Below are 25,617 nucleotides of genomic sequence, written 5' to 3'. Positions count from 1 at the left end.
TTTATATTTCCATTTCTTCACGCTGGTGTCAGGAAGAACCTAGAGAGAACCTACACCGATCTAAAAATGTTGTCCAATTTTAAACATTTAATTGTGTATTCATTGCTGAACTTAACCACACTTGTTATCTACCAGAACGTAATAAAACATAATCAATCCCCAAAGTTAGAATCGAATTCGCAACTATAAATTTATATACACACAATCAGACGTCTATACCTTCACGCTACGACGACCCCAAGGTGTAAATGTTAATAATGAACTTTTTAATTTTAGGTCAATTTGCGACAGTCCAATGGGTTCGCCTTGTCCCTCTGACATGTATGATGGCAATCTGTCGCTATATGAAATAGATCCACATGAGGTAATTATATGTTTAATAATATTAGTTTATCTTAGTTATAATTTGAAATTTACGTTTCATTTTTTACTTTAGCTTCAATATCTTAAACTGTTAAATAAAAAATTAATTAAATTATTATTATCTGTATTACCTATCCTATTGTCCTTTTCTCCTTGGTCTTTTCCATTAAATTGGTTTGGAGGTCAGATGGCAATCGTTCCACTGAAAACTCACTATTCCCCATTACTTTATATTTGAAAAAATTAAAGAAAAGACTGCACGCGCAAGCACATCACCCTACGCCTGCGATAAGTCGGCTGGGGCTACCGTGTTAAGTACAGGGAAAGCTAAAGCTGCTACTACTCAAACGGAAACTCCTCTTTGCAACGTGGAAAGAATTGGCTTTCAACTTTATATTCACTGGATCACCTTTAGGTAAAAACGTTGTGGCGGCAGTACTTTCTGGAGAGCTTCAGAATGGTCTTGTTAAAGTTTATTGTCGCTGCGGTCAATTGATGCGGGTAAGGTTACTGATTGAGGATGTTACCACAAAATTAATCATTGCTAAAAGCGGCCGAAAAGGAATGATTCTGGGAACAGTATGAAGAGGTTTTGCAAACTATACCGTCTACCAAAGTAGACTATTACTTTGGTTAACGGTATAGCTAGCAAAGTAGTTCAAGTTGTTGACTCAGAATGCTTGGAATCGAGCAGTTGGGCTCAGGATGCTTGAGACCGAGCTCGGTCAGAAATCATTGCGGTGAGCTGGCAAGTTCTTGTCCTTACTAAGGGAGGACGTCTCTTCGATAGGCAGCTATGATAGTGGAATGGCAAGGTGCAGGAGGTGATTCGTGAAAGAAAGGCTGTTTTTATGGAGTGGCGAGAGCGAAACGTGCCAGTAAAAAAGAGGCAGTCATAGCCTGAAGTGAGATTTCATCACCACTATATTATAAACGTGAAGCTGTGGAGGTCTAGAAGCTCAAATGCAAACAGTCACATGCATCGGACAAGGTATATTTTTACCAGAGATTCCTTGGGCACGCTGCTTTCTAATCATGCCTATGTAAGCAGAGATGGAAAAGCTACGTCATGGCTCCCCTAAATGCGTAGTATGCGTAATTCGTGCATTCTTCCTCATGATCCGCCGCCTGACCAGGGTGTTATTACCCTTGACAAAAACCCTTGACGAAACTCGTAATTGCCTTCGACGCATGAAGTACGGAAAAGCGATGGGACCTAACGATATGGCCATCGAAGCGTGACAATTGTTAGGCTTTCTGGATGTACTCATATTTCCTGAACTTTTTTATGGATTTCAGCTAGATTCGAGCGCTATGAAGGTCATTTTTGTCCTTAGATATTTGATGGAGGCATACAGGAGAAAAAAGGAAACCTCTGTATGTGGCTTTTTAAATCTGTGGAAGGCCTGTGATTCTAGTCAGTAGATTCAGAAGCTTCACGTCACATTTATCAAGATGTCAATAGCGTAACTACTGATGATACTTGAAATCGTGTAAAATGGAGTAGAAGTTTCGTGGGAAATGCTTGGCAATAAATGCCGAGATTAAAGATATGTATAAGACGAAGTGACTTGTAGCACAAAATAGCAAAAAAAGTTTACATACGTTTAAATTGTTTAAGCATGAATAAAACTTCATTTGTTATTACGTTATGTTCAATAATATGCCTCGCACAGGTGAGCGCCATGAGCACAGAAGCAATAGGCAAGCTGCAGAGCGCGTTCCTGTTCCATGTGCGCGGCGCAGGCGCGGCGGCGGCGCGCGCGCTGGCGGAGCTGTTCCCGGGCGCCGGTGCACCAGACGCCGCGCTCGACCGCACCGTGCTGGCCGTGGCCGCGCGCATGCTGGACGACGCGCCCGCCGGGGACCCGCGCTGGAGGATGCGCAGTCCGGGAGTTGGTGTGGCACTAGGTATGAGCTGTTTTGCTTTATTTTATAATATAAGTAGGGAGATATAGTTTGAGAATGGAGTGTCTCTGCCTAAATTGTATTAATAACTGCGTATTAAGTATTATTAATAACTGCGTATTAATTAATAACTGCGTATTAAGTAGAACTTAGAAATAATTTGTTTCTCCGAGTGACGGTGAATTATAACAATTTGTTAAACTGTACCATGCTGGTGTGAAATTTGGGATTAAAGCTGTGTGGTTTTGGAGTAGATGTACTGTTAGGTATGTATGCTTTAGTAGGGTAAGCAGAGACTAAAGATTATGAACGTTTTTCTGTATGTATTTGAAGGTATTACAATACTCGAAATTATTACAAACTAGTGGACCCGAACGCGGCTACGCCCGCTTGAACTATACGAATATTTGTTAAATATATTTATGATTTTTTTTTTCAGTTTTCAATAGAGAGATACGTTAAGCAAGCTCATTTTTCGTGACGTTTTACACAACAAACTTTGCAAATCGTTGCTTAGCAACGGTTGTTATTAATATGGCGGAATAAAATGCATGTCAATGTAATAAATATTTTAATATATTGATATATATCGAAAATATTACGAATATGAGAAAAAAAAGTATCCTGTGTTCATCCCGAGACCCTCAAGTATTTGATTAAATTAGCAGTTTGGACTCTTAAAATCGTACCTGTCTGAAAGAATCTTCCAGGTTAAAGAGGACGAATATACATCCCCTTTCTATGAAATTTTGGCTGGTATCCCTCAGGGCTCTGTATAGGACCAGTTTTATACATAATTTACACTTCTGACCTACCTCAAACCACCGGTGTAACAATAGCAACATTTGCTGACGACACAGCCTTGCTAGCATGCAATACGTGCCCCAAACAAACATCAAGGGCCCTCCAAAATAGCCTTAATGCTGTCTCCAAATGGTTGACTAAATGGAGAATAAAAGTGAATCCTACAAAATCTGTACAAGTCAACTTTACTCTCAGAAAAGAACAGTGTCCTGTAGTCACCATAGATGGTCGCGAATTACCACAGCAAAACAGTGTTAAACACCTTGGTGTGCTTTAGACAGTAAACTGACATGGAGATCCCACATTCGAGCAAAAAGAATTAAAATTATGTTGAAATATAAATGTCTTCACTGGCTACTCGGAAGAAATTCAAAACTATCTATAGACAACAAGCTTTTAATTTACAAATCGATTTTAAAACCAATATGGACCTACGGCCTACTACCGTAACCGACCTATTAACGTAATTCAAAGAACTCAAAATTATATCTTAAAACAAATAGGGAACTGCCCATGGTTCATATAAATTAAGGAAATGCATAACTATCTCCAAATACCTACAGTGAAAGAGGAAATACAGACCTATAATTACAAATACAAAAAAAGGCTTGAAAGTCACCCAAATAAATTAGCCGAACAACTCACTTTACCTTTTTTTTTTTTTTTTTTTTTTTTTTTTTTTTTTTTTTTTTTTTTTTTTTTCCGCGGGGAAACCCTTTTACGGGTATCCACATGCCGGGTGAAATGCGATGCGGATTATGTGAGACTCATGCTTCTGCATCCTACTCACTAAAACCCCACGATGGTCCATCATTCTGCATTTTTCGAAGCCGCGGGTACACTTTCATACTCTACCGTAACTTCGCAGCAGTTGCTTGTTTCACTAAGCACTTCTTCTTTTTATAGCTTCCAATAACTGACCACGTGCCAGGACCAACACGCGTCTCTTCTCAGGGATATTTACTTAAGCGACGACAGCTTCCCCATATCTGCCGTCTATAGATCCCTTCTAAGGGGGCTGCAAATTTGCATTATCGCGTCGTCTGCGCCCTACTCTCCTGCAACGAATAGAACCAGATAAAGCCTCTCTCTCTCTGATTTTTTCTGCTGCTTCCTTTTGCGACATAACGTGTTCAGAAAAGGCAATCGTCTCAGGCCATGCCTGTTCATTCTGAACCATAGCCTTGACTACGGCCGGTAGTGACAAGTCAGCGCCAATTGTCTTAATTAGGTGACGTCTCGGTTGTTCCCACATAGGACACGCTTGTAGCGTGTGCAAGGCAGTATCTTTTGGATCTCCACATTCATGACATCGAGTCGATTCTTCACGTCGAGCCACATCGCAGAGATACTTCCCAAAACAACCGTGCCCCGAAAGAATCTGTACGAGGCGGAATGTCAGATATTTTTTACTGTTCTCTACCCACTCTCTCAGAATTGGTCGGATCGCTTGGATTGTTTGTGTTCCAGCACTTGGAGTGGCTAACCGATCTTCCCATTCTCGCATTAGGTGTTCCCAGGCAACTTGTTTCAGCTGATTCACACTTACTAAATGACTATTTGTCCCACAGTTCTCAGATCTAAGAAAGTAGATCGCAGCAAGAACTCTAGCGTCCAAATCCCAAGGCGGGGTACCCGCAAGGACGCATGCTGCTTCGTATGAAATTGTACGATAGCCTCGGATAGTTCTTATGGCCATAACACGCTGCGGACGTCGTAAATATGCTCTATTTTTTATATTCAGAGCATCGTACCACACTGGAGCCCCATAGAGGGCCATTGAGCGAACAACTTGTACGTAGAGGCGACGGCATTCTACATTAGGTCCGCCTATATTTGGTAACAAGCGGCCTAATGCACTGGCTGTAGCAACAATCTTAGGTGCTAGTTGTCGGAAGTGTTCGATAAACGTCCACTTGCTGTCCAGAATGAGACCTAGATATCGCATAGTCGATTCCACTGCAACAGATACCCCATCTACAAGTAGATGTGTTCCTTGAGGAGGTCTACGCCTAGATCTATGAAAACAGAGAGCTTTTGACTTGCCAACGGATACCTCTAAGCCCAGTTGTCGAATTTTGAGTATCACATCGAAAACAGCTGCTGTAGCTGTTCTTATTGCTACGTCAATGTTTTGAGCTTGCACCAATACCAATGTATCGTCGGCGTAGCACAGAATATTTACTCCTGGCGGCATTTCTCCACGAAGCACCCAGTCATATGCGATGTTCCACAGGAGCGGCCCAAGTACCGAACCCTGTGGAACACCGCAAGACATTGCCAAATTTTGCCATCCAACTTGTCCCATAAAAGATACTTTCCGATCAGTTAAATAAGAGCTAATAATTCGACAGAGGTAAGATGGTACCTTGTGATATTTTAAGGCCTCTTTTATGCATTCCCAGGGAAGAGTGTTAAAAGCATTGGCTATATCTAGTGACACTGCCAAGGCAACACCTCCTTGACTAACCGCTTGTTCTGTGAGGTTTCTCACTTTTAGAATAGCGTCAATCGTAGATCGACCTGCACGAAAACCAAACTGTCTATCTGATAAGTCAATCCCACTAGATGTCATATTCTGGATAATGCGAGCAGCAATAACTCGTTCAAAAAGTTTTCCCACTTCATTAAGCAGAACTATAGGCCGATAAGATGAAGGATTATCTGCCGGTCGGTTGTCTTTTTGTATAAGTATTAAGTGTCCATCTTTCCATAATGAAGGGAAAACTCCCTGTTCCAGACAGGACGTAAACAGTCTACGTAGTCGTTCCTCTAATTTGTTTAAGGTTAAGATTTTTACCCAGATCATACCCGGGACACCATCAGGACCAGGTGCGGCTTTTTTGTTGCGTAATCTAAGTATTGCTGTGTTTAGTTCATCGTGTGATACAGATGGTATTTCCACGTCCATATTGAGTTCAACTAAAGGTAATGACATACATGGAGGTATAAACTCGCCTCTATGCGGAAAAAGAGTCTCTAAAATAATCTTTAAAACATGTGGCTCTAGTGTTTCTGTCAGTGGGGGTGTCCAAGGGCGAAGTTTATTTCGAACCATCAAATATGGTCGACCCCATGGATCTCTATTAAGGGAATCTAGCATTTCAGTTTTCGCCATCTCTTTACTTTTTAGGATAGCAGTTTTAAGAAGTTCTTTTGATTCCTTATAAATCCCATATAGGCGAATTTCTTCAGCCTGAAATTGAGGGCTTCTCTTCTGTCGTTTTCTACGATATCTTGCATATTCACGCCGAGTAGCTACACAACGTACCCGCAGCTGTGCGATTTCAGCATTCCACCAATAAACTTTATATCGAGGACTTGGAATTCCACCACGTAGCATAGATGCATCACATATGTTCGTTACAGAGCTACTGAAACATTCCACCTCCCGTTCTATGTCGATAGTTGATACATGAGAAGAGCATACCCATGCTTGTACTAGGGCAGCTTCCTTTAGTAATTCTTTATCCAACGATCTTAAGCTCCAACGTGGTTTTCGTCCAGTTTTATCTTTTCTAGTATCTGTAATTGTATTTTTACTAATATTAAATCGTATATATAGGTGATCTGAAAACGTTTCAACTTCCTCTATTACTTTCCATCCATGAATTTTATTCGCTAGAGCTGGACTTGCAAATGTGACATCAACTATCGACCCACCATGATAGCGCACGCAGGTATTAACCGACCCTTTATTCAAAACAAGCAAACTACATTCCGCTACCCAATCTTCTAAAACTTCTCCCCGTGCATCAGTCGCTGGGGAGCCCCACGCTGTAGATTTGGCGTTAAGATCCCCAGAGAGTAACACGTAATTGTGAGGATTATTTCTTATAGTAGCTGTAATATCCAATAGAAAATCCTCAAAATCAGCGAGATTTCTGTTCGGCGAAAAATACGCACCTATGATAAAATAATCCCTCCAGTTAAGAGCGACATAACCTTTTCCTCTTTTCACGACCGACACCGAAGCAACGTCTCCCGAAAATACGACGGCCACCAAATCATCTACATCTCCAAACCACTTAGATTTTTGTGGCACAAAATAAGGTTCAGCCACAATAGCTACAGCTATAGACCATTCAGCCATACTCTGAAGGAGCAGATCTTGAGCTCGAGCACAATGGTTGATATTGGCCTGAAGAATGTGGATTGCCTTATCCATTTTATTCAATAGTTATGTCAGACGCCTCTGCGGTACTAACATTTTTTGTCCAATGATGTACCTGAAATTCCCTTCTCCTATTCGTCTTTGACGTTGGAGGACAACAAAGTTTGCTACCTAATCTATGATCGCAAGGTTTATTTGCCTCGTTGCATATCGAACATTTTGGTGTTGCCGAGCAATGAGATGCTTTGTGACCCTTTGTTCCACAGCGATAGCAATTTTCACTACGATCTATCTCTGATGTGCACTGAGCTCTCACATGCCCACTATGATGGCATCGATAGCAACGCATTTCTCTAGGTGGAAGAAGCTTGACTTTAGCAGATATCCATCCTACTCTTATTCGACCTTCTGCTCCTAACTTTTTAGCCACATCAACAGGACAACGCACCCATACCACACCTGTGCCATTAGCAAACCATTTAATATCTCCTGCCTTAATCATTTCCTCTGAGGAGGCCCCTTTCTGGGCAACGGCAGAAATTACCTCATTTACTGAAACTGAGTCATCAAGACCCATGATCCTCATTTCGGCACATTTTATAGGTCTAGAAATTTTAACTACGCCCTCAGGTAAGACCTCTTTTAACTTTTGTGCCAGAGAATCTGCTTTATCTCCGCTTGTTGCGCCCGGCACCTGGAGTACCCTAGCCCCAGTAACCGATTTTTTAAAATGGAGTCCCGAAATCCCACAACTATCAAGACTAATTTTTTGTTTAGCATCTGCCAAAATGGCCGCATAAGTTAATCCTTGTTTCTCTGCCTCGGGTGACAGATTAATAACGACTGCTGTCGTTCGAGGTGGACGCAGCCTTACCGCCCGGGATCTTTTGGAGACAGTTTGCGTTTTATCTGGCTTGGCCTTTTTAGGCTTTTTCTTTTTGCGGGCAACTACTGTCCAGCCAGCTTCTTCAGCCGCAGCTTCAATATCATTTGGAGTTTGTGAGGCCAGATCCTGATTCTCATAGATAGAACCTTTCTTACTTTTCTTTCCTTTCTTGCTCTCCTGTCTTTTCTGTTTCTCTATTACGGTATTATTTGAATCCTCTTCAGATGCTTTGGTCATAGATTTAATCATTTGATCAGCAACTAAAGGAGGACTCAGCCTTTTTTCAATATTTAGCCTCTCTTCTAGGCCCTCCAATCGAGAATTTAACAATGTACCTACTTGTGACATAATGGCCTGACTAAGCTCTTCTATATTTATATTTTGTGAATTGAATCTGTTATTTATAGTCGGTTCCTGAGAACGGAATGGAACGGAAGTCGGTTCTTGAGAGATATTTTCAATTTGCGAAATTGAGTTTTTGTCTTTTAAACTTGTCATATTGGCTTTAAGATCTTCTACTTCTTTTCGGAGATCACTCAATTCCGAGTTTAATCGAGAGTTCTCATATTGCAGTTTCTGCACCTCCTCCGATGCTGACCTCTTATGAAGTACAGCAGTTGCAGTTTTTATTGATTCTGCAGCGTCCTTTAGGGCACGTTGAAAAGTCGTCTTCAAATTCTTCGACTTACTTGCCACCTTTAAGATAATGTCAATATCTTCTATGACTTGCTGATTGAGAGTGGCTGCCAGACAAACATCCCCACCGCTGGAAGCCAATCCTAGCAATTTCCTCTTTTCACGAGCAATACGAGCTTGCTGTTCAACAGTTTTCTCAGCTTCTTGAGCTGTTTTCTTTGATTTATCAACCAAAAATTCCTTAATTCTATTTCCACAGTCAGAACGCGATCCGTCTGTATCGTCTTCATTTGATGCCGCTGTCAGGGCTATACGTCTCTTTTTTACTTTGGTAAATTTTTTCACCAAAGGTATTGAAAATCTAGAATCTTCTGTTCGGACACTGGTATCAGAGTCCATTGCAGTTCTTCTTGCCACTTCATTCCCAACTTTAGTTTCTTCTATTTGTATAACTTCTTCCCCTATCTCATTTATTTGTTTTTTTAAAAGTTCGTTATCCATATTTAGTCCCACGAGTATGGGGGAATTAAAATGTCCATCCGGGTAGTGCCCCCTGTGCCCGGGTAAGCCTAGATGTAACCCGTTAGAGTGTCGGCTGGTACTCTAACGGGGATAGCAGTAACGACTGAACTACCCATCAGCCATGCATCCCTTCGCGCTGCGTCGCCACTTAGGATTCGGGGTAATTTTTTATAGAGGTTTTCTTCCTCGCAACCCAGGCGGTTAAGCCAAGATCCTCGGTCCCATTCCTCGGCCGCTAGACATGATCAACGACACCGATTCTTAGGATTACGATTTTCGCGGAAGGGCATAACTATGCCTAGCCAATTGTGAAATAAAATCTCACAACAGCCCCACTCCACTATAGGTGACTTAGCACCTATCTCCCAGTGCGCCTCTTAGCTTCACGCCCGACTGGCTTGCCGGACGCTAATGAGCTCCCTCCACCACGACAAGGTGGGCACACATTCGGGGGAGAACTCACTTTACCTATGGCAATAAACCGACTAAAAAGGAAACAAATTCTAAAGAGAACCAACCCAACGTCATGCAGTTATTCCATATATGAAACATTTCCAATGGGGAATGAGTTCCTAAAAAGCCATTATAGCTCTCCATACATCTGTTCATAGTTGATCTGGACTGGTTGGACTGATCGCATGATAATATCTAATAATAAAAAAAAAAAAATTGCAGTTTGGCCCTGATTGCGTAAAAGACAGACAGACAGATAGACAGACAGACATACAGACAGACAGAGTTACTTTCGAATTAATAATATAGGTATGGATATATAAATATAAGTACTATTATACACCAGGCAGCAGTGCAGCCCTCCAAGCGAGCGCGCAACTGCGCGACAAGCAGCGCGCTTTCGCGCTGTTCCTGGAGTTCCTGCGTGCGCACGGCCTATGGCGGCGCCTGTCCGCCGTCACGGACGGAGGGGAGGACGGGGAGGGGGAGGGGGAGCCCGTGGGCACGCAGTGGGCGATGTGCGCGCTGGCGGAGCGCCTGGCCGCCGCGCGGGCCCTGCAGCGCCTGCACCAGGCTGGCGCGCCGCTCGTTGATGCTGCCTTTCATCAGGTTTGTTTGGTTTCAAAGCTTAAAAATCTAGGTGTAGATGGTTGTCCAGATTTTGTTGGGAATTTATCTGACTTTTAATAATAATAATAATAATAATAAAAACATTTATTGCCATAAACAACATATACACATTTAACAAACAAATTAACAATTTAACAAAAGAACATTATGGCAAAAGGTATAACTCAGCTAAATGATGCTTGAGTTTTTACTCTCAAGCATCGCTGTTTTTCAGTTACACCTTGGATCACGGACAAACAGACTCTCACAAAAAAGAAAAATAATAAGAATAGAATTAAGGTATCCGTTCATGGGTGTGCGCGTGTGTGTATGTGCGTGAGTGTGTGTGTGTGTTTGTGTGTGTTTGTGTGTGTGCGTGTGTGTGTGTGTGTTCTTATTTGTGCCTATATACACCTTTACATCCGGTTTGGAATAAATAAATAAGTTTTAATAAGGAGAATAAATCATACATCAATAATACTAGTATACTAGTTTGAAATTTCAGGCCTAGAAATAATATTTTAAGCTCTTTTTATCCGTGTTATGATTTTCTGCATCAAGTTGCCGTTTTAGTAGTGCGCTTTTGTATTTATTCTTAAAATTAGCTGCACTAATTTTAACTCTTAGGGGAGGCGGTAGGTCATTCCAAATTCTTGCTGCAGAAAACTTAAAACATCCGCGATAGCGGGATGTGTAGTGTGGGGGTATATTCAATAGGTTCCGGTTAACTGGCCGAAGGCTTCTGTTACCATCACTAGCCCAGGTGAGCTTTTCAAATAAGTACTGTGGCTTTTTATTCCACAGAACCCTTTGAATAAGAGACGCGTATTGCACCTCCATTCTTGCACTCATATTTAGTATACCCTTGCGGTTTAGATAGGGTGTTATGTGTTCTCTTCGTGGCACGTTATAGCAAAATCTGATACAAGCGTTTTGAACCCGTTGAATAGCCTTTAGCGTGTACGAGTTTATTCTAGTACTGAAGACAGAACTGCAGTAATTAAAGAGGGAAAGGACAAGTGAATCCACAAGTTTGAGTCGAAGGTCCTCTCTTATATAGGATCTGATTTTATACAAGGTTTTAAGTTTAAAAAATGCATTGCTAATCTTGGTGTTGATGTGCTCGATGTACTTCTGTTGAGGATCTATTATTAAGCCAAGGTTGCGAGCGGTTTTCACGAGTTCAATCGTCGTGTCGTTAATTTTTATCTTTCCTCTAACTGTTGTAAGCCTTTCCACTTGCTTCTTAGTGCCCAATAGTAGCAATTGTGACTTAGATGGATTTAGGAATAGTGAATTTTTTGTTGACCAATTGGATATGCGCTTCAAATCCTCATTTATGTTCTGGATGGCATTCTTGGTATCTTCAACTTTAAAAGAGTAATATAGTTGGGTATCGTCAGCATACAGATGGTGTTTGCAGAAATGTATGTGGTTTGGTAGATCTGCTGTGAATAACGAAAATAGTATAGGACTTAATAAGGACCCTTGGGGTACCCCACGCTGAACTGTTGTCAAAGCAGAATATCTTCTTTGCCCGTCATTACCATCAGTAACGACCATTTGTTCTCTATTTAATAAAAATGTCCTAAACCACTGGCAGGTTTCCTTTGAAAAACCATAGCATTCCAACTTGCCTAAGAGTAGCTCTGGGAGGAGGCAGTCAAAAGCGCGTGAATAGTCCAGCAGGATCATAATTGTACTCAGACCCTTGTCTGAAGCTTCGCTTATATCGTCAGTAATATTTAGAAGGGCTGTTTCGGTGCCATGGCATCTGCGAAATCCGGATTGAAATTTAGGTATAATATTGTTGGCATCTAAAAAGGTTAACATTTGATTCAGTATTGTTCTTTCTAGAACCTTTGACAAAACAGGTAGGATTGATATTGGGCGAAGGTCTTTAAGCTGTTCAACACAGTGCTTTTTAGGAATAGGCCTGATCAGAGCACGTTTCCAAGATGTTGGGTACGTTAGAGTTTCTATCGATTTGTTGATGATATCAGTGATAATAGGCAAAGTGACATCTAAGGTGAGTTTTATCATTTCTATATTTAAATCATCATGACCTATTGCCTTAGTTTTAATGTTATTTATTATTTTAAGTACCTCTGATTGTGTTGTTGTTTTTATATTGAACAGTGCGCTGGAATTAATTGCAGGAACACCTGCCCCTTCTATATCACAGTCATTAATAGGTGGAAGATCGAGAAAATGAGCATTGATTTTATCCGGGTCATTAATGTGATCAGGAATATTAATTATTGCATTTTTGTTAGGCATCACTGTATTTTTTAAGTTGTGCCACATTATCATTGGCTGATGCAATGTGTCATTTATATAACTATTAATAAAGGCTCTCTTTTCCCTATCTGTTGCAGAGGTAACAAGATTTTTTAAGTCGCGATAGTATTTTATCGATGAATCATTTTTCTTCGCGTGTGCTTTCACTAGAGCTTTGTCACGTAGAGTCATCATAAATTTAATCATGTTTGTGATCCATGGTTTTGGTGTATTTTTACATATAACTTTTTGCATTGGTGCGTGGATGTCAAATAAGCATAACAAGTAATTATTGAACATTTCCACCATAATATCGACATTATTAGATGCGGTAATTAAATGCCAAGGAATAGATTTTAAATCGTATTTAAACTGTTCCAAGTTTATGTCGCTAAGTTTACGTTTAAATTTAATTTGTCTAATTAGATTCGGCTTTTTTATATCAAGATCGACTAATATCATAGCATGGTCACTAAGACATGGATTATGTACAACTTGAACCCCACGACATCTTGATATGATATCTGTCATTACTACGTCTAAGATGGTTCTTGATGTTTCAGTTATTCTCGTTGGTTCTTTAACTAGCTGCCCTAGGTTATGTTGCTTACAAAAATCCCCTAATTCTCTTGCAATGCTAGTCTCCGTTCGATTGATGTCGATATTCAGATCGCCTAGAATACAAGTATGGTCACAGTGGGCCATGACGTTTAACGATTCACTTATACCATCCAATGCATCACTGACTTTCACAGTTTCGGGTCTGTATGCAGTGCCAATTGCCAAAACGACTCCTGACAGTCGAACTTCTAGCCAAAATTGTTCAAGTATTGAATCCGGATGAGGATGTGTATGAAAATTTATGCCTTGTCTAATATAGAAACCTACACCTCCACCTTTCTTACCTTGACGAGCTTTATGTAGAAACTTGTAGTCGGGCAACACTGGTGCCAGACTCTCTTCATCAGCTTTCAGCCAGGTCTCATTGATAGCTAAAATGTCAGGGGTGTATTTTTGTACAGTTACAAATAGTTCATCAGTACCAGTATTGAGAGATCTTGCATTTAGCAGCCCTAGTCGCAAAAGATATTTTCTGCCACTAGTCATTGCAAAAATATTTCCAAAATATAATTAAAATTGTCCAGAAACAAAGGAAAAAATAAAACGTCAGTAGGCAAAGTAGAACAGTGTATATATGCACATATTTAGAAAATTTTATTGTGTAGTTATGAATGTGGTGTGTGGTATTGTGTGTGAATGAAAAGTATACTTGATATGAATTTGATGATATAATGAACGGAAAACTTAACTTAAAAACAATTAACTTAAACATGTAAACATAATGAATAAAAAAGTTTAAACATATAACAATTAAATAATTTTGGCTAAGTTTATGATCCAACACAATTTTTATCAAAAACCCTAAGAATATCCTCTTCTGTGCGCAAGCGATGTCTTAACTTCCCCTGAGCCTGACATACAAAAATCTTTCCATCTCTAGTCCACACATATTTGTATTGATGCCCGCGAGCCAAAGAGCGCGCTTTATAAAATATGAGCCGATTGTGTTTTGTAAGCCGTTCGTTAACATATATGGAGTTTGTCTGTCCAGGTAGGTTTAGGCCCTCCGTCGTAAGATTGCGTCTCACGCGAGCTGCGCGCAGCATTGCATCGCGCAGAGCTCTGCGAGCGAGACACACGACTAGAGGGCGTGGCCGCGCGCGCCCGCCGCTATTTGCTGAATTTGCACTGGTCGACCTCTCCGGACCAGCCCGATGAGCACTAACAATATCTTTTTCATCTAGATCTACGCCTATTTTTTTTGCAACGGAGAGGATGAGGTGAACACAGTTCTCCGCGGGCGTTTCCGGGCATCCTGCTACTTCGACGTCATTAGATAACATACGCTGATCCCGATCAGAAATATCTCCTTTAAGTTGTTCTATGATACTTTCGAGAGCAGTGATATCACACGATTGCTCCTTTTTATTTTCGAGTAAACAAACTCTTGCCTCTAATTGCTCGATACGAATATTCTGATCCCGTATGGTGTTTGTGAGACCATTTATGGCCTCTGTGACGCTGTCCATGCTGTTTCGAATTAAGTTTGCCATATAAAATTTTAACTCTTCCATCATGTTATGGTCAGGGTCCTTCTGGCTTGTACTTGGGCTATTTACCCGAGTAGTTCTTGCTCGATGAGTTACATTCCTACTTTCTGTAGTAAATGTCGGCGTACTTATGTTTCCTACTTTAAGCCCTCTATTTGAGCAGTCTGGACACTTCCATTGTTCTTTATGATCCATTAAGCCAAAATTTTTTTGGCTAACATTCGCACATTCCAAATCATATACTTCCTTACATGTTATGCATTTCAGAAATTCTTTTTTTAATATTTTTTTTGTGCAGCTGGAACATTTTTGGTTCGTGGAGTTCATTCTTGCGTATTATAATAATCAAAAGTCCAAGGTACAAGAATAAGTGAAAACATATGGTCGCAAAAATTTCTAGTAATACCCGCTTTTAACACTTATCACTTCGAAGTATGTAATTTTCACACGAACTGCGGCGGTCGGCACTTCAATGTTTACTCAACTACCACGACTATGTAAAAGTTACTCATATTTTTGTACAACTGTAAAATTACTTTCTCGTGTATATCATAATAAAAGTAAGTATTTGTCGTCACTACAATAGCGGCGCGGCGGCGCGGCGGCGCGGTCCAGCACACGACCTCACGCGGCGGTGGTCGGCGCGTACCAACAAAAACCTTTTAATTATTTTCTTTTTGAGTGTACAATGCGCGACAGTTTAGAGACGCTAACTTTGTGCCGGTAGGTGGCGTCGGACGTGGACAGCGACGAGGACGAAGAAGTGGCGGCGGCAGTGCGCGGCGGCGCGCTCTCAGCAGCGGACGTGTGCCTGCGCCGCGTGACGCGCGCGCCACGCCTTCTGCGCGCGCTGGCCGCGCTTCCCGCCGTGCCCCCCGCGCCGCCCGTTTCCTCGCTGCACGCCTGCACTGCGCTCACCGTGAGTACATACACCAGCACAATAAATATATCAAAAACAGTTTTTACTCCTAACCCTTTACGGAGGCAAATGAAAAATGTGAAATTCGTGGGTGAATTGGGTGAAAACAACAGCTTCAACGGTTATGATTAACGGTATATTAATTAGCTCATTACCTTTTGTGTGCAAATCGTTGTATGTCTTGGGGGTTCATACATCATGTAAATATTTTTTTTATAATGAATACACGTTGGTGTTTATTACCAGACAGTTCTACAAGAGATGCACAAGTGCCGCGCGCAGTGGTCGCAGTGGGCGGGCGCACACCGCCCGCCGCCCGCGCTCGGCCCGCGCTCTACGCTCACGGCGCTCGCGCACGCGCACACGCGCGTCCTGTAAGTAACGCCCTATTAGTAAATAAGTGTACTATGTTTTATTTTTGCTGTTGTGACAACACGTCACGTTTCGTAAATGTGCACCTTGCCTCCTATTGGACCACGTCATGGCGTAGTGGGACTTCCGGAAGACACGCTATGTTTGAAGTATACCTCCATTAAAGAAGATTATAATTTTATTACCCGCTCTAGTATGGAACTACTAAATGCAAAATGTCTTTAATGGAAAAATGAAAATAATTTAATCGTGTAAGTAATATTTACATACTCCTATTAGTCCATACATCGAATTCAAAACTACATAGCTTTCACAGTCAGAAATTGGAAGTGTCAATCTGTGTAATAACGGGGAAACCCGGTCACGAGCTTCTCGTGACGGTGAAACTGGTGCACACCTCTCTACACCCTTAGCCGACTACGCCGATGTTGCGCCCGAGGCACTACGCTGCTTTGTGGGGGCCCATCTAGTGAGAGGCGAGTCACCGTTCGCCAAACATTCAATTTGAGTCTATTGTAAAGGCGAACGTCCGTTAGTCTCATTCAATAGCCCAGTAGCCAGTCCATCCAAATTCCATTCCATAAACCTAGTTTAGCTTTCCACATTTTCCATAGTTCCTACGCATTAACCGGCGGCCATCTCTGGGCAATCACCCGTGGTTACCCAGAGATGGGCCGCGGCTGCTGACTGTGTTGTACTGCGTCACAGTAAAACATTGGAATATTCTCTTAGAATCGTAGAGGCCCCCTCTACGTGTGTCCCCACGCAAGCCTCTTGTTCCACGTAAGTCAAGGACCGCGTTTTTTTGAACAGAGGAATCTTTAAAGAGAAACGTGATAAGATATAAACAATATCATTATAATAAAAATAAAAAACTATCTAAATATTTGGACCTAGCCCATGAGATTACCGCCATGTATCCCACATATCATTGTGCCGATAGTGATTTCGGTTAACGGTTTAATAGCGAAAAGCCTCGACCAACATCTTAAGAGGCTATCGCTTAGCTGTTGGATCAAGAACCGGATGCAGAAGGCAGTTTTACTTGGGACGGTGCGTATTGTGCGGAAGTTCTTCTCTCTGGAGCCCTAGTCATCGATGGCATCGACCCTTGACCTGCCCTCGGGAAAATGTTTTTTTTATATTTTTAAATGTATTTTTATAATAATTTATATTTAAAAATGTATTTTTTTTTCTCTTATATAATAAAAGTATACAACAAAAAGATATAATATATCCTTTGCTTACCTTATTTGCGGGGTACAGCTAAAATAAAGAAATAAGGTACGGTGTAGTATTTTTTTAAAAATAAAAGTTGAATCGTGGTATTCGTCAATACGACTTTAAACCTTATGGTGGTCGGCACTTCAAATAGTGTGTAGTGCTTAAAGTTTGTCACGGCACCGCAGGCAGTGCGCACGGCGCTGCTCGGACCTTTCGCTACGCGCGCAGCTGGTGGAGGCGGCGGCCGCGCTGGCGGACCTGCTGCTGGCCGACGCGCGCAATTCACCGCTCTATGAGGAGATGAGGACCGACATCATACGCCCCTACTGTGAGTATAGTACAGATAGCAGAGTAGGCAGAGGGAACCTAGTGTTGAGACATTTCGATACATTGTTAATTCCTTTTGCGCTTTGTGTTGTCAGAATAAGAAAATGAAAATAATTTATTACCGTAAATTGGAATCAATCGGACACTATTCCTCTACGAAACTGCGGCCTTATATTATTTAATAACACGTTTGTCTTATACTTTTAGCATAAATACAATTTTAAAATGATTTATGTAAATAATAGTTTATACTTATTTTCAGTTGAAGAAGGTCAGATAGAGCGCGCGGCAGTACTGGCGGAGAAGTTCAAGGACTTCGACCTGCTCATAGAGATGTGTGTAGAACGGAACGATATGGAGCGGCTGCATGGGTACATCGATAAATATGCCGATGAGGTAGACTACCAGTAACTTATACCAGAATATAAATACATTTTTAGTTAATATAGTTTTCCTGCATAGCAGGGTAGGTAAAGGAAACCAAGTGTACCCAAGTGGAACCAAGTGAACATAGTAACACACTCATATACTGTGATATCAATATTTTGAGACATTGCATGTTGAGTGGTGCAATTTAAGAGTGCTCCTTGTCTTGTTACTACAACAAGAAAAAAAATATATTTTCCGAGTGAGAATGGAACCCATAAGCTTTGCTTTTATCATAATATGCTATATTACAACAGTATAATTTATAATGATGTACTCGAATGCAAAATCAGGGTATAGCAGAAAAAGCCTTCGCATGGATGTCGTCACGCGGCCACTCGGCGCTGCTCCTGCGCACGCTGGCGGCGCGGGGGTCGCGAGACTCGGCGCGGGCGCGCGCCTGGTTCGCCGCCACGCCCGCGCGCCTGCACCTGCACGCGCTGCACGCGCTGGGCGGCGCGGGAGGTGAGGGACGCGCGGGGGACGCGGGCGCGCTCTACGCGCAGTTGGCGATGGAAGCCGATACCGTTGCGAGGGTCACGGTGAGTTGAAACGCTGTGTTTTGTAGATTCATACTATACTATATACCACATATAGCAGGCCAAACCTGCTATAAGTGAAATTTGCTTTTTACAGTTTTACTTTTACAGTAACACAATTAAAAGATTAGATTCGTTTTTTTGAAATTTCGTATAAAAATCATTAAAAATAGTTTTTCTTGGTCTGGTCTTTTAATTATAAAGTTTGACAAGAAATTAAACATAAATTACAATTAAAACAGAAATTGTAAAATTCCAAGTACATAAACGAAAAAACCATGGCATGCAAACTTAAGTTTTCCAATTTATATAAATTATACTTCTTGATAATTTACAATCATTAAATTGGTATGGATCTGTTATACTTAATCGGCGTCTTATAATTTTAAAAAAAGCTTTATTTATTTTTAAACTCCTTATAAAAAAAAAGATAACACTAACTTCCAAACAGACATTGGCGTCAATCGCCAAGCTCTGCCTTGCCATCAACGAAGGTGATGAGGGTGGTGATGAGTGGCGCAAGGCAGAGACCCGACTCGCCCTCGCTGAACAGCAACTAGCCTTACCACGAGACATCAAACTGCAGCACGGACTCGACCAAGCTGATACTAAGTTGGTGGAGGCTGAGGACCTAGTGCAGGTAATCTGAATGGGTATTATTTATGTAAATTGTGATTAATTACTTTATTCCTAGCTGGCATTTTTATTACTTGTCTCTTGTAAGAAAACGAAACTCTTAACACTATGACTGTCTCCTCTTATTCAGAAGGTATATAGAGCGCGAAAGGTAAAAAAATCCTTCAAATACCCTGAAGTATAATTCAAATTAAAATATATTATTAATAAATATATAATGACATCCTGCCACAGATGTACATCGACAGCGACAGCCGCTGTCTCACCGAGTACGACTACAAGAAGGCGCTGGATCTGACCGACTTCGTGCAGGACATGGAGAAACGGGACGACTTACGTTTACGAGTAAGTATGTGAAATAATTGTAAAGGATAAGTAAGTTACCATTAAATAAATGAGACGGGACGAAAGTGCCTTAATGGGAACATAGTATCTTAACACTAGATTCTCATTTTTAGGGTTTTATTATTTAAGGTTTCAATCGAGTCTATCATACCCCTTTACAAAATTATTACATTTCTTCAAATGGGAATTGAACCTGGTCGCGTTTACAGTCGCACGCTTGTGCCCCTGTGTCATAACTGGCGTTTTTTTACTTCTAACAAAATATTTCTTTCCTGCAGGTTTGGTGCGCCAGTATCCGCCGCGACGAATGGTCTCAAGCGCGCGTGGACGCGCCCGCCGATGCACTGCGGGACTTCATATTCTTCAGGCTTATTGATCTGGTGCATATTATGGGTGTGTGTTTGTATTTTGTATATATAGATGACTTAACGGCAGCCCTTAGTCAAATTCAAAGTCAAACTCAAAATATCTTTATTTCATTAAAATGCCTAACATTTACTTGGACATGTCATAAAAGTAGAAAAAAATGCAAAACAAAATAACCAAAAAAAATGTGCAATTTTGACTTGTAAACTATCAACTCAGCCAATTATTCGCAATGTTATTGATGACGTATAGGAGCAAGATATTTTTTAATGATACGATTCCCCAAATATTAAAAAATAAATTCAAAAAATAAATTCAAGAAATATATTAAATTAAATAAATTTATTAAAAAAACTAGTAAAATTCTTAAGTTAAAATTTCCGGCTAGGCAAATAAACGTATTAAATAATAGTAAATTAAAATTAATAGATAAACTTAAATCTTATAATAATAGATTGATTCAAAGCAGGTTTATGTATGACCGAGACACATTCCAGCTGCAAGATGAAATAAACAACCTAAATAGCTCCCTCAGAGCACTAAGTGAGAAATATGAATCTTCACAAAATCAAATTAAAGAACATATTTCAGCTGCAGGCGATTTGGTTGACCTTTGCAATTACAACATGGAAAGATTTGAATCACTAACAAATAAACATAGTTGTGGTTGTTCAGTTGTAGGTTCCACTGAATCAATTCCCTCGCAAGAGGCTGTGGATGACTCGGCCATGCATAATTTACTCAATAAAAATAAGAAAAATTTACATATTGTCAATTCCTCCCGCTCATCAAGAAATATTTTTGTTATATCTGATAAATTAGGTCAAGGCTTTGGGTCCCTACTTAGTCACCATTTCTCAAATTCAGTATTTAATGCATGTTCGCCTGGAGCCAGTTACCAGTTTAACATTAAGAAAATTATGTCCATGAATTTAAATGAGCATAGTACTGTTGTACTATTACATGGTCATAGTTTGTCAGTGAGGAAACAAGATATTATAAAGAGTATAGAAAACTTGCTTGACTTACATAGTAAAACTAAATGTAAATTTATTATATGCTCTTTTCCATATTCTTCTTCCCTCACAGAAAAACAAAATAAATACATATACAACCTGAGCTTGACATTATATAATACGACAGAACATCATAGCGACGCATTATTTTATTTAGACTTAAATAAATTTATTTTTAATAGCTGTAAGTTGACAGAAGATACATTGTATCTACCTCTATATTTTAAGAAACAAATTGCTACTTTAGTAGCATATAATATACAAAACCCCGTTGTACATGGTATAACGAAGGAAATTAAATGTACTAATAATACTTCTATAAAGTATAATGATGTAAGTTCCAATTTAAACTAGACAATAAGACAACGCCTACGTCATTTAAATTTAACATTGTACATCAGAATATGCAAGGCCTAGGAGGCAAAGAACTGGAACTAGAATTATTTCTAAAAAAAAATTAATATACATATAATGTGTATAACTGAGCACTGGATCTCGAGATGTAACAATACAGTAAATATAGAAAACTATACATTGTTAAGTTCGTTCGTTAGAGAGAAGGCCATCCGCGGTGGTTCGCTTATATTAGTGAGAAATGATATACGTTGTAAATCGCGACCAGATATAGTAGCTCTCTCCGACGAACGCTCCATTGAATTGTCCTGCGTTGAATTCAATAGACATATTATAGTATGCGTGTATCGACCCCCCTCAGGTAGTTTTGAAGTATTTGAAGAAAAAATGGAGGATGTTTTGAATAATTTGAGTTCGAATAGTAAATCTTTAATCGTATGCGGAGACTTTAATATAGATATACTACAGGTGATATCATTAAGCCTTCGTTTTTTAAACTTATTTAAATCTTTTAATTTGTTTAATATTTTCTCTGAACCAACTCGTATAACGAATACGTCCGCTACTTGTATAGATAATGTTTTTTGTCATTGTGAGAGTGTAGAAAAACAAATTATTACTAATCTTAGCTCGGATCATTGTGGTCAAATGTTTTCGGTAATAGATAAAACAGTCGCAGAACGTAAACAAATATCAATTAGACCAATTACTGAAAATAAAATTAATCTTTTTAATAATAAAGTGAGTGAAAAAATTGCAAACTTAGAAATAACCGGATTAAATCCGAATCAGCTATATTGTAAAGTTTGCAATTTACTCACTACAGAGTTTGATAATATTTTTAAAGTTAAACAGATATATAAAAACTCGAAGTTAACTTTTAGCGACTGGGCAACTGTTGGTATATACCGGAGCAGAAATAAACTATATGAATTATATAATATGAGGCAATGGAATCAAGATCCGGAGTTCTTGTTAAAAGTTAGAAATTTTTCAAAAATATTTAAAAAGGTATGTGTTCAGGCGAAGTCTATGTATATAAGAGCAAAAATTATGAACTCTAATAATAAAATTAAAGCTACATGGGATGCTATCACTACTGTAACTGGGAGATTTAGAGCTGTCAGTGAACCTATTAAATTAAAAGTTAATAATATAATCTTAAATTCAGATTTAGAAGTGGCAAATACTTTTCAATTTTTTTTTTCTGATATATCTACTGAAGTAACACGTTCACTGCCATCATCTCCTTCGGAAGCAGAATTAATACTAAAAACCCATGTAAATAGTTGTAGACAAAATTTTGTGTTTAAGAATGTGTCACCAGATGAAATTGTCAAAACTTTTAAAAGCCTTAATTTAAAGAAAACTGGTGATTTATGGGGCATGTCTGTTAAAGTTTTTAATTCAATTATACCTAATATTGCTCCTTACCTTGCTTTAATTTTTAACAATTGTGTAGAATCCGGTACTTTTCCTGATTTAATGAAATATAGCAAAATAGTGCCGCTTTACAAAAGTGGAGATAGATCTGAGCCTGGAAATTACAGACCGATTTTGACCGATTTGTTTTGCCATCCTTAAGTAAAATATTTGAAAAAATAATGTTCAACCAGCTCAGCTCTTAAATATTAACAATTGTTTCCATAGTGAGCAATATGGTTTCATCAAAGGTAGGTCCACTACGGATGCGGGTGCTGCACTCAAGCACAGCTAAAGCACATTTATGACGCATGGGAGAGGTCACAAAATGCAATTGGAGTGTTTTGTGACTTATCCAAAGCCTTTAATTGCGTAGACCATGTAACTCTGTTGTTAAAACTAAAACATTATGGTATACAGGATACTGCCCTTGACCTTATTGCCTCATATCTAAACCAAAGAATCCAGACGGTTAGTATAAATAATGTAAAATCATCTGGATCTCCTCTAAAGATGGGCGTTCCACAAGGATCTATACTGGTCCTCTTTTATTTCTTCTTTATATTAACGATCTGCCTTTTTATGTGAAGAACCTATGTGATATTGTACTTTTCGCGGATGATACCTCTTTAATATTTAAGGTTGACAGAAATATAAATAACTATGACGAAGTGAATAGTGCATTATCGCATATTCTTCGTTGGTTTGATGTTAATAATCTAATGTTAAATGCTAAAAAAACGAAATGCATCGAGTTTGCCTTACCAAATGTTAAAAAACATAATTTTAATGTAATAATTAAAGGAGAACCTCTTAATGTGTCGGAATCAGCTATTTTCTTAGGTGTTACTATAGATTCCAAACTCCAGTGGAACGCTCATCTGGAAGCACTTGCAGATAAACTCAGCTCTGCCGCGTTCGCAATTAAGAAAGTAAAACAAATGACGGACGTTGAAACTGCCCGACTAGTCTACTTTAGCTATTTCCATAGTATTTTATCTTATGGAATGCTGCTATGGGGCAGTGCTTCAGATATCAATTCAATATTTATTCTCCAAAAAAGAGCCGTAAGATATATTTATTATCTAAGAGCTCGAGATTCTCTGCGAGATGTGTTCAAAGATGCAGGTATTATTACAGTTGCTTCCCAATTTCTATACTATAATATTCTCTTTGTCCGACAAAATATACATTGTCATAGAAAAAATAGCGATAGTCATACGATAGAAACGAGAAATAAAGATGAGCTTGTTACACCAAGTTTTCGCCTCCAAAAAGTTAATAAATCCTTTATGGGTCTGAGCATACGTGTATATAATAAAATTCCGCAGTGTATTCTTAATTTGCCACTACCAAAATTTAAAATATCTGTAAAAAAAATTCTAACAAGTAAAGCTTATTACACTGTTCAAGAATATTTAGAGGATAAAGATGTATGGAATTAATGTCTATTGAATGTCAGGCAGGACAGCTGCCAGCTAATGTAATAGTGAAATATACCATTGACTTTAAAAAGAGCAACTGTTGAGTTTCTTGCCGGCTCTTCTCAGCAGAACTGCCTTCCGAAACGGTGGTAGCTTTTTGTTGACATGTACATTCGATGATTCAAAAGTTTATTTGAATAAAGAATATTTTGAATTTGAATTTGAATTTGAATTATTATAATCACTAAGCATTTTACATATATTTTTTTATTTGTTCCAGGCGGTGATCTAGAGCTGCTATTACCACCGTTAGACGACATACTAACAGCGCGTGAACTTGCCGACCTTGTTTCCGACGCACGTTTTCGCTTTTTACTACAATACGGATACCAGTGTGTCGTCGCACCACAAGACGACATTGACGACCAGTAGACTGAGAGTTAGTAAACTAACAGTGGACCTTCCATAAATTGTCACAGGAATTTTAAGATTTTCATTTCTCCCTAACATGTCATTTAAGGATGACCCCTAGATCTAAAGTAAAATGTTAGAAGACCAACGATACTCTAGATTAGCTAATGAATTGTTAGTAAAAGGGACTGGATATACCGTTTAGTGTAGGATCAATGACCACGACTCGTGGACCGCACTGTAGGCTGACTGTATGGACTGTCAGTAAATGGGATTGAATACGTCGTCGCCTTGTGTAATATATGAATTATGTATGCTAAGAAATAGGAAATAAAATTCTTGTTACATTATTTTTAACACTATATTTGTTTTTATTCTACAAATAAGAGCTTTTTTGTTTCATTATAAATGTATTATCTTTTATGCTAAATAAGTCGTTATTTTTCCTTAATATTTAATTTCTATAAATAAAAAACTCATTGAGGATTACTTTATTATGCATTTAAAATAAATTCGATCGAAACATATAATAGATAAAATTCAAATGTTTTGTGTTAATTTTGTTTCACATAGCTTTCTTACCTATTTTATATTTATGTTTCTTTTTTTTCATTATATCTCCCAAATAGCAGGATAGGCTGGGAAATCTAATGTTAAGTCACTTCGTTCCTTAAGCACTGGCCAATTTTGGAGGTATTGCGTGTTGTACGCCAACTTTGAATGGCGGAACTCAATACGCACTGTTATGTTACGAGGGCCAGGAAATGAAAATAATTGATTCCCCCAAGTGAGAATTCAACTCCACAACCAAACCCACGATCGCGTCCCATTTATAACCAGACGGTTTCTTACGGCCTTTTTTTCTTTTTTTGTTATATAAACTTCCTCACCATTCGATAGGTTCAGTCAGACTGATGTAGATTTAAGGCTAATTACACTGTGATCGATGTAATTATTAATTTTCTAATAGTAAATTAAATAATTGAATATAAAAAATATTTTGTTTTATTTACCTTTGTGGTGAGATTTTCCCAAAAACTTTTTTTAAATCACCCATTTTCTATTTTATTTATTTGAACACTATTCTAGGTTTTATCTACGGCTTCACTCATATGGTCAAAGTGAAATAACTCAATTTATTGTATGAATG

At 39.2% G+C, this 25,617-nt stretch overlaps 2 protein-coding genes across 2 annotated transcripts in view; one reads left to right on the top strand and one right to left on the bottom strand.

Annotated features, from left to right (window-relative positions):
• Positions 1–25,463, top strand: part of Nup133 (nuclear pore complex protein Nup133) — a 34,947-nt gene extending 9,484 nt beyond the window's left edge. The window contains exons 9-20 of the mRNA XM_085189039.1: positions 277–364; positions 2,040–2,274; positions 10,033–10,295; positions 15,414–15,605; positions 15,852–15,979; positions 17,387–17,529; positions 17,791–17,924; positions 18,248–18,496; positions 18,945–19,133; positions 19,364–19,474; positions 19,753–19,867; positions 24,337–25,463. Coding sequence (XP_085045165.1) covers positions 277–364; positions 2,040–2,274; positions 10,033–10,295; positions 15,414–15,605; positions 15,852–15,979; positions 17,387–17,529; positions 17,791–17,924; positions 18,248–18,496; positions 18,945–19,133; positions 19,364–19,474; positions 19,753–19,867; positions 24,337–24,488 — 1,999 coding nt within the window. The 3' untranslated portion in view covers positions 24,489–25,463. The remainder of the gene's footprint in view (positions 1–276; positions 365–2,039; positions 2,275–10,032; positions 10,296–15,413; positions 15,606–15,851; positions 15,980–17,386; positions 17,530–17,790; positions 17,925–18,247; positions 18,497–18,944; positions 19,134–19,363; positions 19,475–19,752; positions 19,868–24,336) is intronic.
• On the bottom strand, positions 13,967–15,313 carry LOC146536590 (uncharacterized). The gene has a single exon (XM_085189040.1). It carries the CDS (start codon positions 15,011–15,013, stop codon positions 13,967–13,969), a length of 1,047 nt encoding a protein of 348 aa, XP_085045166.1. The 5' UTR covers positions 15,014–15,313.
• Positions 25,464–25,617: the final 154 nt, after the last annotated feature.

The sequence above is a fragment of the Heliconius melpomene genome, chromosome 8, assembly GCF_056956725.1.
Source record: "Heliconius melpomene rosina isolate 202511_hmr_F chromosome 8, ASM5695672v1, whole genome shotgun sequence".
NCBI lineage: Eukaryota > Metazoa > Arthropoda > Insecta > Lepidoptera > Nymphalidae > Heliconius > Heliconius melpomene.
The sequence above is the reverse complement of the archived record's forward strand: the minus strand, read 5'-3'. Positions and strand labels throughout refer to the sequence as shown.